Source organism: Crocuta crocuta, unplaced genomic scaffold (genome assembly GCF_008692635.1).
Source record: "Crocuta crocuta isolate KB4526 unplaced genomic scaffold, BGI_CrCroc_1.0 scaffold31, whole genome shotgun sequence".
In the NCBI taxonomy this organism is placed as follows: Eukaryota; Metazoa; Chordata; class Mammalia; order Carnivora; family Hyaenidae; genus Crocuta; species Crocuta crocuta.
Window position 1 is genome coordinate 6,562,808 of NW_027528362.1, and position 17,417 is coordinate 6,580,224.

The 17,417-nt window shown below is 43.0% G+C and overlaps 1 protein-coding gene across 1 annotated transcript in view; it reads right to left on the bottom strand.

Moving 5' to 3' along the window:
* Positions 1–1,858: 1,858 nt before the first annotated feature.
* SLC10A2 (solute carrier family 10 member 2) overlaps positions 1,859–17,417 on the bottom strand; it is an 18,887-nt gene continuing 3,328 nt past the window's right edge. The window contains exons 2-6 of the mRNA XM_077753985.1: positions 13,110–13,228; positions 8,364–8,452; positions 7,137–7,312; positions 4,973–5,130; positions 1,859–1,986 (exon numbers count right to left, since the gene is read on the bottom strand). Of these exons, the coding sequence (XP_077610111.1) occupies positions 1,859–1,986; positions 4,973–5,130; positions 7,137–7,312; positions 8,364–8,452; positions 13,110–13,228 (670 nt within the window). The remainder of the gene's footprint in view (positions 1,987–4,972; positions 5,131–7,136; positions 7,313–8,363; positions 8,453–13,109; positions 13,229–17,417) is intronic.

The following is a 17,417-nucleotide window of genomic DNA, read 5'->3' on the forward strand; positions in this document are numbered from 1 at the left end:
CACGACTCACACGATACCACACTGTGTAAGAAAGCCAAGTTTTGTCTCACATATTTGGATCTACAGGCAGGAAAAACCCGCCTGCTGCAACTGTTGGCGTTGGGCCCTTGACGTTGGGTGTGCTAAAATGGTGATATGAATTCACAGTGGCCTTAGTGCATCTGCCTGTTTTCCATTTGATGAGGAAAGCATAGGACGCACTTAACAGATTCAAAGTCTTCCTTTGGCGCCATCGCAACTGTCTTCTTTGATACTCCTTAATAGAAAATCTATACCACCTCTCCCCTACTGGCCTCTAATAAAAATCTGTAGTTCTTTTTAAAATATTTGTCTAGGGATGAAAAAAGCCATAGGAACTTTATTCAATTGTAAATGTGAACCTCATCTCAAAAGGCATAAATGATACAGTGGCAAAAGCAGACTCCCTCACTCTCTGTGGAAAGCTAAGAGTTAACTGTCATGTTCTTGTGATTTTGAGGAGCACCGGTAGGATCTGAACTTGCAGCATCCAAATGCCAAAGGCCCTTTGGAGCCAAAACGTTTGAAAGGAAATCTAGGAGGCAGGGAAAATGTCCAAATAGAAAATGGAACTAAACCACTGTGAACTGAATTAAGAATGTGGCCCCATGCTGCCGCAGAGTGAAGGAAAAGAAATTAAATCAGATCTAACACGTGGCCAGTTGTTTCCCCTTTGAGATTAAACCCTGGTGCCATTGATCAACCCCCCCCGCTTCCTCTTAGGACACTTACTTCCAGCCTCCAGAGAACTAGCTTGGCAGCAGCTTGACTCCTTCTGGGCCCTGGGCACTTCCTCTTCTTCCTCAAATACCCTTTAATACTCGCTTCCCTTGTCTTCTTTCTTTTTATCGATACTCACTTTTGCACATCTAACTGACTCTTGCCATGCCTTTCAAGTGGGTATTTATTATTTGTGCTTTTCCTTGGATTCCCCATGATCTCCCATTGAACTGAACTCGCTCACTGGAGTAGTGGTGTTTTTTCCCAAAACTTCTGCAACCTCCCTGCTCCAAAGTTGTCACACTAGCCAACATCGACCTGCCTCCTGCAGGCAGATCTTGAGGAAGTCCCTCTCCAGGGCTTGAAGAGCCCTTTGCCAAATTCAAGCCATTGGAAAGAATTGTTTTTCCTAAAAAAAAAAAAAAATCTAGTTGGGTTTCTGGACTCTTGAGGCAGAGCAACCAATGTATAACATCGCTGATGCATTATGGACTTGATCCTGATTTGACGATTGATTTCTATTTAGTAACTCTTTTCTCTTACTTTTGCTTTTGGACTGTCACTGGAGAAGGCTAATTTTTTTTTTTTTTAAATACAGGAGGTCAGCTATTTGTCCATGTTGCACTACAAAGTTATATAAATAAATAGGTTGCGATATTTCCAAAATAATAATTAATATGTCAGTGGAAGATGTTCACTGCAATCTTCTTACAATCATAAATACTGAAGAAAATCTTGATCACTTTATAATAATAATAATTCATTGCATCTATATTAAGATACATAAAGTCAGGTGCTCATCTCTGCGTTTTGAAATTCTGGGTAAGAATCCGGTTCAGGAGTTAGGAGGTTCTTAGTGTTACCGGTGTCAGGTGTAGTCTGCGGTCTGAGGATATTTCTCGGGCATATTTCAAAGACAGTACATATATATAAATATAAATATTTGTCACATTAAGTATTTGGACCACCAGTCACTTGGTACCAAAACCAGCATATCGATTCAATTGGAATTTCAATTTTCACTTTAACCTTTTCCTGTCAAATATCCCATCAAAAACAAACAGATATTCTTATTGCAGAATGTGTACTTTAGATTTCTTCTTTTTTGTCTGCTTGGTGTCTACTTGTCATCTGGCTGAAATCCTCCATTCTCCTTATAGAGCGATGACTTGGAGACTGTTTCAATGTCTTTGCTGTCTGGAAATCCCGCATTGTTTTTTCCATGACATTTCTTGTGTGCCACGTAAACTAGAAAGCAATACACAGGAGGTTAATCAAGGTTCCTATTAATTAGCTGCAAACTTTCGTTGGGAGTGATCATAATCTATGGCTCAGATATCAGCTTGCACTTCCTGTAGGCTGTGGGCTGCTTGGAGAAAGCAGAAGCCATTCTTGAATTGTATAGCCACTCATGGTGAGAGGGATGATTGTACTTCAGGAAGACCTGGCGCACAACCAGAGGGAGCAGGTGCTCACAGGGCTTCTGCAGGGATCAGCCTTGTGTGTGTGTGGGGGGGTGCTCACCAAGAAGGACAATGGGCAGTTATTCTGTGCTCACCACCTCCCAGTTATTACGGTCCTCAGGAAATAGGGTCCATGCTAAGGCGCAGGGTCCAACACCTTGCCCTAGTGCTCTGTGTGGGAGGAGTTGGGCTGGAATCATGCTCCATCTCTCCCACACTTCACTCCTTCCTTCCCACGAAGTGGGAGCCTCGGCTGATCTGGGATCGGCTTTCCTCTCTTCTGGGAAGCTGCTAGTATCTGGTGGCAGCCGTGTCTATCAGCATATTTTTGAGGCCAGCTCACCTGGGCAGACCCCCCCCACAGGGGAGAGGAGCAGTGTATGTGGGTAGACGAGCGCTATGGGCGTGTGCACGAGGCAGTGGAGAGGGGTGGTCTTAATAGGCTCATTTAGTTTTTGAGCCATGTTTTCTAATTAAGTTTTATCTGCAATAAGATTGCTACTTTGTTATCTAAATATCTGATTTTTTCCTTCTACTTCTCATTGGTTACAAAGTCAACAGAGGAAGAGAAAGTATTATATTATTGGAACTTCACACTTAAAATCAGTACAGTCATAATGTCTATCTCAGAGGGCAATTGTGAACATTAAGTGAAATAAAATAGTAAAGTGCCTAGTATGGCCCTGGGAGAACAGCCATGCTCAGGAGATGTTAACCCATCATGATGCACAGCTGAGAAAGACAGTGTCCTGCTTCAGAGATCTTAGTATGTCAAGATCCAGGTATCCTTGTTGGTCTCCCCGCTTCTACTAATATATTAATTTTGAAGCCACTGAGCTATTGAAGCTATTGACTTGAGCTTGTGGTTAATTAAAATAGCCCAATAGTTTTATTACAAACTGTTTTCAGCTGGGACCCCTTCAACAAACTTACACCACTAATTTTATTTAACCAAATTTTTTATTCTCTTTCTTCTTTCCTTCTCTTTCCTTTACTTCCCTTCTCTTTTCCTTCCCTGCCCTTCCATTTTCTCCCTCCCCCTTCCTTCTTTCCTTCCTTCCTTCCTTCCTTCCTTCCTTCCTTCCTTCCTTCCTCTTTCCTTCTTTATGTACTTCCTCTCTTTCTCCTTTTCTCCCCCCCCCAATTCCCTCCTTTCTTACTTTCTTGGTTCCAAAAAATTTTAGACTTCTAATCCTTTCACCAAAATATATTTCCAGGCATTGTATGTAATCAATAAAGGTGACTTCCTTGTCTATATTCTTACTGATAAAAATGTGGGAAAGTATAAGACCAATACCAGTACCTGCCTTCCCATCATTCCTTCTGCTTACCTATCAATCCCTTTTAAGTTAGTTATTCAACTAGGAAATTCACTTAATTGTTGTATCAGCCAGTCTGCTTTCTTTGGCTTTCTAGTAGACATCACTAGCTAATTATGTGGAAAAACCTCAAGGTGCACCAAATTGGGTAGATGTCTATCATATAAGACAACAGGGTAATTAGGCCATGGACACCTATCTCCTGAGTCAGTGATAAAACAGTGGAAAGTTTCGAATGGATCCAGAGAGTCTTATACTAGAAGGAAAACTCTGCTTCAAGGAGAACATTGAAGACAGTAGTACAGAGAACAATTAGCACCCAGAGGCAAGTTGAATACTTATGAGAGCCAAGGGAAAAAGTAAAACCAGACCCAAACAACACTGGACTGCCAGGCAGTCTATAACATAACACTGACATTATTTTTGTCATCCACCTTCACTATATAACTTCCCTTAAAATGCTACAAAGCTTAAAACATTAGTCTCTTTTTAAAAGAAGATAAAATTTAAAAATAGAGGTTAGACATCATGAATCCTTGGAGAACAAAATGTAAGGAAAGTTTCACCTAGGTGAAGGCCAGGCAACGGCAGGGGCCAAGGGTCAGAGTTGTATGTGACAACAGACCAAAATTAAAAATCAGATTAGGGGCATCTGGGTGGCTCAGTCATTTGAGCATCTGACTTCAACTCAGGTCATGATCTCATGGTTCATGAGTTCGAGCCCCACATCAGGCTGTCTGCTGTCAGCACAGATCCCTCTTCGGATCCTCTGTCCCTCTCTCTCTATGTCCCTCCCCAGCACGTTCTCTCTCTGCCTCTCTCTCAAAACAAGCAAATAAAGAAACAAACAAATAAATAAACTTCTAAAATATCAGATTAGCTATCCCTGGTCCTTAAAATAAAGAACATGTTTGGCTTAACTGTTCCAATTATATGGATATCACATAATACATGTACACATGCGGAGGCACATGTATCTGTCTTCCACTATAACTTAGCCTTATAAATATTCCTTGAATACCACATTTTTGATAAATATCCTATATTTACAAAGCATATCAAGTTGATGATTTGGAAAAAATGACCAGTCGGGGTTCTTAGAAGCATGTAGAAAGACACACAATAAAATGGTCCTAACAGGTTAATATGCCTCCCTAACTACTGAGAAAAAGAAAATTGGTGGAGGTGAGAACCAATCTCTATTACTTTTCACTTAGCAGTCATCTTTACTAGAACCTTCTGATAAAATGACCACCTTTTCATCAGCTGTGGGGAAGTCGTGATAACAGTAGAGGTGGCATTTCCCACCCCTTTACTTCACTGCCAGCAAAAGAGAATTTAATTTAACTTCTACAATCCGCCACCAAAAAAGGTGATTTAAAACAATGCCAGATTAGCAACTTTCTCAAAAGGGAGCATCATCTGTGACACGTGGTGAGCATGGTTCCTTACTGCCTAAGAATATTGCGGCGAAGGCGAGCTGGAAGATGCTGTAGATGAGCGGGAACGTGAACACGAGGTTGAGCTCCTCCTGGGTGAAGGAGAGCTGCACGATAGTGGAGCACAGCTGGGTGTTCTGCATCCCCGTCTCCAGAGCGACTGTCCGGCACCTGCAAGACACGTGGAGAGGAGTTAGGCTTTTATTGTCATTATTTTGTGCTTTGTTACTCTGACACTGAAAGCAGGTGCAATGAGAACAGGTGCTTATACGCACGTATAGCTATGTATCTGCTTAATGGATATATTTATTCAACATGTTCTTTTACTCATACTACATGGATACATAACTTCTTAATATGTTAGTATATCCAGAATGCATAAATATTCTCTCTATATATACATAGATAAAGTCTTGGCTTAGTCACCTTTTATGATTGTTATGATCATGAAAAAAGGGATATAAAACATCACAAAACTTAAAAAGGCATATGCCAACAAAAATCGCTGTTGTTGCGGTTTTCTCCTTTCCATATTAAAGAACATTTAGAGATTATAACATCATTTTGTTCAGAGAAACACAGAACACCAACTAGCTCATTTTGCCCCCTGAGCAGTGGAATATATCTATATGTGTGTGTGTATAATGTATAATAATATGTAAAATATGTATGTATACATCTTGTGTATTTGTATACATGTGTATATGGATGTATACAATCTTATACATAAAGATAATACTTATTTATATTATATAATAATTATTATTAACAAATAACATACTTATTCAATACACATAAAATTACATGTTGAAATAATATATACATTTATCTTTTATTTATTTTTTTAGCTGAACATATTTTTAATTTAAATTTTAGTTAACATACAGTGTAATATTGCTTAATGTATATTCACTTAAAGCAGATATATATGTAAATAAAAATATACATATGAAAACAGCAGGATCATTTATATTAGTGCTCCATAAATTCAAAGGGGGCTCATTTCCTTCTTTTCAATTACGCCCTTGGTAACAGTGCAGAGCACAGAGCAGAAGCTGAGAAGACGCTCAAGATAGAGTATTTGTTACAGTTGCTTTATTGTGAAATTGGTTTTGTATTTCTGAAGAAATCTGGATAAAAAGTCTGCCAGGAGGGTGGTACTGCCCCCGTTCTATAGACGAGAAAGTTCAGAGGAAGAGTGAGTGCCTGTCCCGAGGTTCCCAAGGTCAGAAGTGGTGGGTCAGAGTGCAAGCCCGTGCAAGCCCAGAGCAGCCTGAGACGTGTAACACCCCCGCTGCCCAGCCCTGCGCATCTCTTCCTCAGCCTCCTGGCACTCTCCAGCTCCGACACCTGCTTTTCTTTCTGCCTGTTGGTTCAGACGGGCTGGCAGGGAAGGAAGAGTTTTTACTCGGTGCCAGACACATGCTGTTAACAACCCCGGTTCTAACGTGTGCCCCTTGGGATGATGAGTTCACCCTGCTGCTGGACGGAGGGCCCCTTGTGTGTCACCAGGCCAACCTAAGTGCTTCCGTTGAAGTTATTCCGCCTGGAGAATAAGGATGTGAGACAATGGAAGAGCTCAATCTGCATTGTGTGGGGAATGGTCCCCAAGAATTTGAGCAAAAGAGGCAGGCAGTATTTTATTTCTGGGGGGCCTGAGTCTATTTAGAATGGTGCAGTGAATGTTATTCTAGGTGAAAGATTTTGAATTTCAGTATTTACAGCTGTTATGGGTTGAATTATATGTTCCCAAATGCATATGCTGCAGGCTTAACCCCCAGGATGTCAACATGTGACCTTAGTTGGAAATAGGGTCATTGCAGGTATGCTTGGTTGAGATAAAGTTATTAGTGTGAGCCCTAATCCAGTATGACTGGTGTCCTTATAGTAAGGGAAAGTTTGGGCACAGAGACACTTCTAGAAGAACGACAATGTGAAGACAGCTATATTCAAGGCAAGGAGAGAGGCCTGGGACAGATTCCCCCTCACATCCCACAGAAGGAGTCATCTTGCTGACATGTTGATTTTTGGACTTCTAACCTCCAGAAGCGTAAGATGATAAATTTCTGTTGTATAAGCCATTCTGTCTGGGGCACTTCTCCATAGCAGCCCGAGCAGATGACTACAACCGCCACTGCAGAAGGAAATTCCCAGTCTGATTTATCAAGACACCATACCTGTGCCAGGACTGACCAGCTATTCTAGCCAGTAAAAACCCTAGAGAGTAACCGGCCAAAGGAAATAGCATTCCTATGATCCATAGTTTGGGAGCGATGATCCAGGCGCTCTGGTATAGAATTCCTCCAACGACAGCTATGAGCACAATAAGGATTGCACCTGTGATGGACCCGATCTGGAAGGAAGACACAAGCAGACCCCACAGTTGTGATAGAGAAGTCACCGCTCTGTGTGTTCCTGTCCTGATGACTGTGGTCAGTCCCCCAGACACTCTGGTGCTTGTCCCATGTTCTCAGTTTTAAGGAAATAAGAGGACCTATAATGTCTGTGCTCTAGGAGCCTGAAGAAGATGTCCTAGCTTGCAAATTATCCTTGTCAGAGGGGAAGAAAACCCACTCAGGAAGAACTAGAAAACCTGGCTTCCGGATTGAAATCTTCCTGCTCTCCTTCCTTTGGTAAGTCTTACAACTTCCCTTAGACTTGCTTTCCTCATGTGTCATTGAGGATAAAACCTTGCTTAAGAAACCTTTCATGATGATGATAATGAGAAAAGGGATATAAAACTCGACAAAAGTTAGAAAAGCATATGTAAACAAAAGCCACTGGTATTATTGCTTTCTTATTTTCACAGTAAGAAAATTTGGAGATTATAACTTTTTTTTTTTGGTCCAGAAAAATAAAGAACACCAGCTAGCTTATTTTGTCTTCTGATCAGTGGGATATATGTACATGTACATCTGTATCTATCTGTATCTTTATATGTATTTACGTCTGTATATTTATATCATCTGTGTCTATAATCTATACCACTTTATCCATATCCATACCATGTAGTTATAATATAGTTCCCAAAGGGGAATGAATGGTTATTAATGAATGATTACTGATTACTAATGGGTACTAATATCTACCAATTGCCAGGTACTGAACTGGCCATATAGATTCAGAGATAAGTAGCATCGGATCTATTTCTGAAAGCAGCTGTCTAGATATATTGTATAATACAAACCCACAGAACAGAGATCAGAGCAAAATGCCGTCGGGGTGGAGGGTAGAGTAAAAGCAGCGGTGGTGTTTGAGTTGGATGGAATTCTGCCCTGTCGATGGGACCATGGAGGGCATTATGGAAGAGTGATATACTGACAAAACCAGTTTAGGACTTGGAAAGACCCATTACTGCAACTCACACTATGGAGCATTTGCAGCCTACAGCATGGGGCACTTACCTTAAGAATGATCTTGGCTTTGTGGGGCCATTTGTGATTAACAAATATTCCAATGGAAACAGGAACAACGAGAGCGACCAAAGACGTACCTAAAAGTGACAGGAGAACAATCTGATCAACAAAACACGTAGCGCAGGAAAAAGGAAAACAAAACGGTAGGCAGCCTGCGAAAGGCTTACGTAGTGTCTCAGTCTCCGTTCTTGAATCCACAAAACAGATTCAAGCAAAACAGCAATAAAACTCCCCTTGACCCACCCTGGCAAATGATTTAATCTTCCTGGTGGAGCATTGCTAATATGGGTGATACAAGTCCCTTTTAGAGTTCTTTATACTGCCAATCTTTTACTGTCATTTTGTCAAAATCTTGGCATCTTTGGTCTATGGATCTTGACATCCTGGGAAAAATACCTTTTTAAAGTTTGTGTGTGTGTTTATGCTCTTGGGGTATATGTGGATATTTTACATCTGCCTGTTATGTTACTTCACGGCAGTAGAAATAAAACAAAAAGTTCAAAATTCTGCAGGCATTCTGTGGGCTAATGACTTCTGATTGAGACCGAGTTCGGTTCTTCAAATCTACAGCAGAGAGGTGAGAGAAGGGGTTGAAAAAGCATGCTTTAAATTTTCTGGAAGATAATATATTTGGCGACCTCTCAAGTAATTATAATTCTTCGCAGGAACGTGCTCACCCAGCCAGATAAGAGAGCCATACTTCAATTTCCCTGTGTTAAATTTACTGCTGTTCCCATGACATGATGGTTTGTTACTCCGTGTTATTTAACACGTATTTGTCCAATCACTGCTTTTACATAACAGAGTAGCAGCAACCTCAACTTCTCACGGGCTGTTTCTTTATCACACATCCTTTTAAAGCAGTAAGGGAAAGTGCAGTCGAATCATGAAATTTCGAGTGTGGTTGTAGCTCTGCATTGGAGTAGATTCGATGAGGACCAGAAAATGGATTCTAGATCCCAGGGCTGTAAACACAAATTTAAAATGAACGCAACAGGGATGAAAACATAATTTCTTCGTAGCCTTCTGGTCCTCCTGGCACTATAAAGTTCAGCAGTTACTTTGTCCCAGAGATTACTCAAATGGATTAAATGATGGCCAGGAAAACCTAAAGGAAATAAAAAAAGATGGTAGGAGAAAATGGTGGAAGACAGGATTCGGAAAAGGGTGGTTGGTGGTTGTGCTGGTAAGAGCTTCCGGAAGAACCCCATTTGGGTATCCTTACATCCTGCTACTTTGGGGGGAGACTTCTTCCTTGGGGCGTTCAGACTATTCCCTAAGTTGTGTCAAGTTTGCAGACCTTAAACTGAAACCACCTTGATCCCAGTTGATTGCACTGCGGTAGCTGACATCTAGCTCCAGATGCGTGGGATGTCGGTGTGGTTAGGGTTTGGTTGCATGTCTTTTTAATGTGTCGGTTCTGTGAAATGGGCTCCCTTCTCCTGCCTGCCCCACCACGTTGGGGCGCCTCCTGCTGAGAGTCCTTACCTCTCTGGGTCCCAAGGATACAGGATGAGTGGGTGGACCATCTGCCCAAGGTGTGTTTCCTCTCCTGAGCAGGTGAGGCCAGGGAAGGTTTTTCAGAGACTAGAACTTGCCCATTAAAGATACTCTTCACCCTTCCTCACACTCAGAGTGTGTGGCTCTCACCTGGAAAGGAGGGTTGGTGTGACTCTCGACTTCCCCATGGGGTAAAGGTTTTCTCTCCTTCTCCCCCTTCCTCGTGTGCCCGTGCTGTGAATGTCTGACGCCCGTCCAGTTAGATGGGAAAGCAGAGGCTACAGTTAGACCCCTGGAACTGGAACGTGGCTTTTTTGTTGTTGTTGTTCACAGAGCAGGTCTGAGAGGAAGGAAAGGTGGATAGAAGCAAGAGGAGACAGTCATGGGGTGGAGGTGGAGCCAGATGGACTTGAGGCCCAACCTGACAAACTGCGGGAAGGCTGCAAGTTGTACAGCCTCTCTGCTCCCTGGTTTCCCCTTTGCGAAGCGGGTAGAGTTAGGAGTAGCTCATGCAGCTGCCGTGGGAATTAGGTGGTGAAGCAGGTGTACTGTTCATAGTGCTGGGCACTTTCAAACAGACAGCGGAGGGGAGGGGGGTCAGCAGCCCACAGCCGCTGTTCTCGTGGCACCAGCGGGGAGCCGCCCTCCTCCACCCCGACCCCCCAGGGGAAGGGCTCGGCCAGAGTGCTGTCCCCCGAAGAGAGCCGTGGGTATCGCGTGGAGCCCGGGCTGGGCGTGCTGCCCACAGAGAGAGTGTGCAGACCGGGGGCGTTTCCAGCTCAGTGCTCATCTGGGACAAACTAAACCTGTACCCTGGGCCTTAGTTTCCTTGTCTAAAAAGTAACAGCACAACTTGTGAAGTGATTGGGTTGTTTTCTTAAGGGACTGGAAAAACCGATCGCAAGAAGGTTAGGTTGGAAAATAGGCCTGGGGAAAATGGTGAATAAGCAGAGCTGGTGTCTTAGTTTTTCTGACTCATTTAAGATTTTTTAAAAATCTTGTTCTTTTTTTTTTTTTTGCCCTGACCTCTTTCTTAATGACCTTTACCTCCATGGGGGTGCTAATTACTCTTTCTCATTTTCTTTTCCTTTCAAAATTTATTCATATTAAAGGATGTGCTGGGGCGCCTGGGTGGCTCAGTCAGTTAAGCATCTGACTCTTGATTTTAGCTCAGGTCATGATGTCCAGGGTTTGTGAGACTGAGCCTCGGGTTGGGCTCTTTACAGGTGGTATGGAGCCTTCTTGGGATGCTCTTTCCCTCTCTCTGCCCTCCCCTGCTTACTGCTCTCTCTCTCTCTCTCTTAAAACAACAAAACAAACTTTTTTTTTTAAAAAAGGATGTGCTATAACTCATGCATACTATAGTTAGAATTATTCAATATTGCCATGGAGTATTTTCCAGAAGGGAATGAACATCACGAAGAGAATATTCTAAAGCTTAAATTATTTTGTTAAACAATAAGTAATGATAGAATTAACACTCCTTACTCAAGAGACAGGTTCTCTGAGAGGCCTGCAATGCACACCACTCAGGTAGTCTACCTTGTTTCACTTGAAGGAAGGTGCCTTCCAAGGGAGTGGACTGAGAGTCAATGCATGAGGCATAGCAGGCGATTCTGCAGAATCACCCTAAAGCCTGTTTGCGGGAGATTATATCTGCTACGAAGGAACTCCCCGGGTCAGGCAGAAGGACCTTGTGCAAAAAAATCCCATATTGAACGAGGTATGCCGGACCAGGTTGTTCCTGATTAGGGTTTTGTTTTGTTTTTAAAGTTGATTTATTCTGAGAGAGACAGAGGCAGAGGGAGAAAGAGAGGGTGAGACAGAATCCCAAGCAGGCTCTGCACTGTCAGTGCAGGGCCAGACATGGGGATCTAACCCACCAACCCCCATGGGGATCTAACCATGAGATGCTGACCTGAGCTGAAGTCAGAAGCTTAACCCATCGAGCCACCCGGGTGCCCACCCTGATTAGTGTGTTGAAAGTTTGTTCTGATTCAGTGCTGTAGACCTCTTCATGTCTTTGTCACAGAAACAATCTTAGAAATGGAAAAGGGTTGGGGCGCCTGGGTGGCTTAGTTGGTTAAGGGTCCTACTTTCGCTTAGGTCATGATCTCGCAGTTCGTGGGTTCGAGCCCCGCGTCGGGCTCTGTGCTGACTGCCAGCTCAGGGCCTGGAGCCTGTTTCAGAGTCTGTGTCTCCCTCTCTCTGACCCTCCCCTGCTCACGCTGTCTCTCTCTCCCTCTCTTTCCTAGAAATAAATAAAAATGTTTAATAAAAAAAAAGAAAGAAATGGAAAAGGGTTTTAGATGCACCCAATCCAGTGTCCCATGCCAACAGCAATTCCTTTAGAAATATCCTTTTGCGTCACTGTTTAGCTTTGCTCACAGGCTCCTTTTCAGTGGACACCCACATCCTGAGGCGGCTTGTCAGCTGAATAAAGACTGTGCAGCAGGCCGTGTGCCTGTGATATGTACTATCTCAGCTATATCATCTTCTATGACTATAGCTCTGTGGGAAATGCCTGGTTTGAGAAGGTCAGGAGCTGTCCTGTCTTACCCTTCACCCCATGTTACACAAACGACTTAATTTCTCGCTGTTATCTGTTGAACCGGAAACTAGAAAAAAAAGCCCCTTTGGGGTGGGAGTGAACACCTTGGGGCAAAGTGAGTGGAGACCAAGTCATGACTAGCAGATTTGACTCCTGGGGCATCATATACAGGCTGTGCCAGTCAATGAACTTCTGAATCAAGATGTGGCTCACAGTTGGGCGTTGCCTATAATACGTTTTGTCTGGTAGTTTCCCAGCTCACTAGGTGCCCGAGTTTTAAATCATTAGTGGAATAGATATATATTTTTTATATTTCTTCAATCTGAGTGTCTGGGAGCAAACTCCTGTTCCCGTGAACTATGGTCCTGAGGGTTATGGAAAGGACAGAACCTCTCACACATCAGCAATTTTGGCTTCCTCAGGCCCAGACAGACATGCCTTGAGTCAGCCTTCTGTCTGGTGCCTTTAGTGGAGGCAAGCCAGGTTCTCCACTGGGGTCAAGGTTTGGGACTTGGATTCTGCCCAACCCTCATGCAATCGCAGGCATGACCTGTAACGAAATCCTGATGGGGTAAAATCTACTGCCGGTTGGAGAGGTGAACACTAGCTGGGTCTGAGCCTGGCCTGAGGGCTGACAGAGAGCAGGAAAGTGATATTCAGACACCTTGCAGAGGATGACTTACCTATGTTATCAAAGGGAATAACGATGGTCCCAGAGTCGACCCACATTTTGGTATAGATAAAGAGGCACAGCGGCATCATTCCCAGGGCAAGCAGCGTAGAACATGTGGTCATACTGATGCTGAAAGGAAATGGGCAGGTTGATACGTCTGCCTGGGTTTTCTAGGGGGAGACTTAGCTTCGTCGTGCAATTCACGATGAGGAAATCCTGTGGAAGACTCGAGCAGCAGTACCGTCTAGGCTGATGTGTGGACGTGTGCACGTGCCCACCTTTGTGCCGGTCCCGGCTTTGGGGGAAATGCTGACATCTGGATTTGTTGCTTTTCTGCTCTGTCTTGGGCTGTTCCTCCCTCTCCATTGGTTCTCGGGGATCAGAGCAGATAGTTAATGACTGTGTAAATTCATTATGAGAAAAGGTGCAAGGTGCTTGGACACACCACGTTTTGGACCTCCAATCAGAGAAAAGCAAACACATCTATACCAGCTGAAACTTGAGGGGCTTTGCCCAGTCTGTCTGTGTTGAGATGAGATGGGCCTCCCTGGTCCCTTGGTGGGGAGCACATGTCCAAGGGAGGGAGCCTCAGTGTTTTCTTTTAAGGCAGATAGATTACTGCCCCGATGCCTGTAGCTTAAAAACACAAAAGGGGAAGGTGACTTAAAGAACTAAAGAAAACACTCAAGCAGTGGGGGTGGGCCTGGATTCTATTTCTGCTGAGAGATTTACCCTGTGTATTTGTTCAGAAGGACTATTCCTCCTGAGAGCATCTGTGTTTTAGTGAGCAGACTGGCTGGGTAAGCGGACTTCGACTTTGGACTCGGAGGAATTTGTATGGAATGGTGCTATTTTCCATAATGTGACAGTGGATGGAAGAGAGGTGTTTGGTGGTGGCTCTTCCTGGTTCCCCTCAAGGGGCCATGAGCACAGAGGCACATTGTCTTACCAGGGAACCGACCTGTGAAATATCTGGGCCAGACATTTCCACTGCCTGGGTTGGAAGCAGGCATAGCCACTTATGACATAAGTACTACGTTCTTTAGGTAATTTCCTTGACTTTTCTTGGCCAGCTTCCCAATCTGTGAAACGAAGATTATAACTATCCCTACCTCATAGGCTATGAGGACTAATGATCCAGTGACTCCAGTGCTTAGAATAATGCAAGGCTCTCATTAAATGCCAGCTACTGTATTAACTATCCAGTCAGTGTGCATGTGTGTGTGTGTGTGTGCGTGTGTGTGTGTGTGTGCATGTCTGTGTGCATGTGTTGTGTTGCAGCAAAATACAGGATCAAGAAATTGGAGACATTTTTCTGAAAGGCCTTTATCCAAAACTATAGCATTGAGACTATCAGAGTCATAATTTCTGAAAGGTATTATACTTGAAGGAAAATGAGAAATTATTTACACCCCCGGGTGCCCGCCCTCCACTCTGCCCAACAAACACCAAAACCACACTACACGATGCTAAGCAAAACAGCTGGGGGTCAGGAATTCCGTTTTAATGCATACAACTAAGCACAGTGTTGGCAAAAAATAAGGGGTGGTGGCAATGCTTAAAGGGGGCTTAACTTGCCTAATAACTATTTGTTTTTAAACTGGGGACAACCTCACTTAAAATGTTTAAAGATTTTAGGATAAAACTACTTATCTTCGTGGAGCTAAAATATAACACTAATAAGTGCTGGACATGTATGTGGAACATTCCTAAGAAGTTCCATCTATTATGGGACAGATGAACTTGATTTAGATACAAAAAAGGGATGTGAAGGCAGCATCTTAAACCAGAATAATAATTTTCAGAAATAATCCTACTTATAATTAAAATACTGGAGTTTGTAAACTCTCTCCCTTCCTTTGCCATTCTTTTATCTTTTTGAAAAATTATTTTTAATGTTTTATTTATTTATGAGAGAGAGAGAGAACATTACAAGAGAGGGTCAGAGAAAGAGGGAGACACAGAATCTGAAACAGACTCCAGGTTCTGAGCTAGCTGTCAGCACAGAGCCCGACACGGGGCTTGAACCCATGAACCGTGAGATCATGACCTGAGCCAAAGTCAGACGCCTAACCAACTGAGCCACCCAGGCACCCCAACATTCTTTTATCCTTTATTTCAAAAATAAACTAGAATGGATTTAAAGTTATCACCATGGAGAGCCTGGGTGGCTCAGTCAGTTAAGAGACTGACTTTGGCTCTGGTCATGATCTCACAGTTCATGGGTTAAAGTCCCGCATAGGACTCTGTGCTTACAATTCAGAGCCTGGAGCCTACTTGGATTCTGTGTCTCCCTCTATGTCTGCACCTCTCCTGCTCATGCTCTGTCTCTCTCTCAAAAATAAATAATAAAAAACATAAATAAAGTTATCACCTTAATAAAATTGTTTTTATTCTAGAATGTCCAACGTGCTTTCCAGAGTGCAGAGGATGGGAGGAGGTGCACGGGGGAGCAGTGTTTTCTACCTGGATCGTACTGTAAAGAGAAGGCTGAGGATTTTTGTTTTAAACTAGAAGGACAATGTTTAGAAGGAAGTTGGGAAAGCTTCAATTTTAAATTATTGCTATGACAGTTTATGAAATTGTATTATGGTTTTGAGTTTGGCAAAGGCAGTTTCTTGAGGACCACAAGAAAGGACATGTCAGCAGCTGGGGAGGGGACTGGTCTAGCTTTAGTGGGCCACCTTGACCACGAGGCAATGCAGAGGGGCAAGAGAACAGGTGGCCGGAAGTTGATGCCATTTGAACTAACATGAGAGCGATATCAGACCGCTCAAAATGAGATGAAAAACAATTCACAGGTAATAATTTTAGGGAGCAATGTAGGGGAATAGATCAGCAAAAGAAAAAAAGTCCTTTTATGAATGAAGTCTGAAGTTTTATAACAAGCATCGATGTCAACAATAGAAATACTACCATGAGTTTATACTGGAACGAGGAAAATGTAACTAAAGAAAAAAATTTCTTGTCTTTAATTTTTGACTTCAGCTCTATTAGCCACCAGGGAAAGTTGTTTTCTTTTTTCTTTTTCTTTTTGGAGATAAAAACAATAATAAGAGTCCAGTAAATGTTGAGGAATTTGGTGAAGTCAGTGATGAGGAATGTAAAGACCGTCACCATATGAGAAGTGAAACACCAAATTTGACAGATCAACTGAAGCGTATGCTAGAAAGTGGGGATGTGTAAGTGATAGAAACAATGTTGAACAAAGACTAAGAGACGGGATAGGGCTATGTGGATAGGTCTGGATTCAAATCAGACTCTGACATGTACTCTGTGACCTCGGTGAAGGTTTTGTGCCTTAATTGTATCATCCATCAAGTGCAGAACATAATAGTACTGACCTCAAGAGGATTATCTCAAGGGTTAAATACACCAATGTATGTGGAATATTTGTACTGTGTGTGACTCATAATAGTGCCTAATCAATACCAGCTAGTAAAATAGAAATAAATGCTACATGAGAGAAACAAAGCTGGGTTACTCTGAGGGGGAAAAGAGGAAAAGTCAAATACTGTTGGGTTAGTTCTTAGAGTAGAGAGAAGCTGGACATTTATGTGATTTAAATGGGAGAGATTGCTTTGAATTTGTGATAAGTCAGAGGGTGGAGGATCTTGAACAACTAAAATAACAACAAACACTGACCTAGAAGATGAAAAATATAGCAATCTTTAGCCAGAGAACAAAGGATGTGGAAGGAAAACCTAGAAATGATTAACACTGGAAAATACAAAAAGGGAATGTAGCTAGTAGATGGCAGCAAAGGAACTGGGGGGAGTGGAGGAAAGGTACATAAGCAGGGATCCCTCAGAGAAGAAGGCAAAGAGAGGAAAACAAGAAAGAAAAGTCCTTGCGTGGTGTGGCGAGGCCATTGCTAAGAAAGGAGATTCGAAAATGAGGATCTCTGGGAATAGAGCCTCAAAGGAGGCAGGCATCTCTGTGTCTTCTGGTCCTGCCACCAGCAGATTCGCCTGAAAATGTCACCTTCACTTCTCTCAGAAACATTTTGTGCATAGGATGCCCACAGCACAGCTAGAACAGGTGAAGATACCTGTATGCTATTCACATTCCTGCAACACGTTTCTAGGCTGGAGTGGCCCGAGATGGAGCTCAGATATGACTTGCTGTATTTCAGTGAGCAAGGTCTATAATTTCTTTAAGGGCAGCTGTCTGGTAAATTTTTGTTGTTGTTGTTGTCTATTTTTTCCCCCCCACTGGAGATTGCAAAATGCAATGGCTTGCCAGGTTCCAAAGAAATGGTAAGGGAAGGGGGGGTGAGGGGATGAGGAGGAGAGGGGGGAAAAATGGGGTGAAGGGG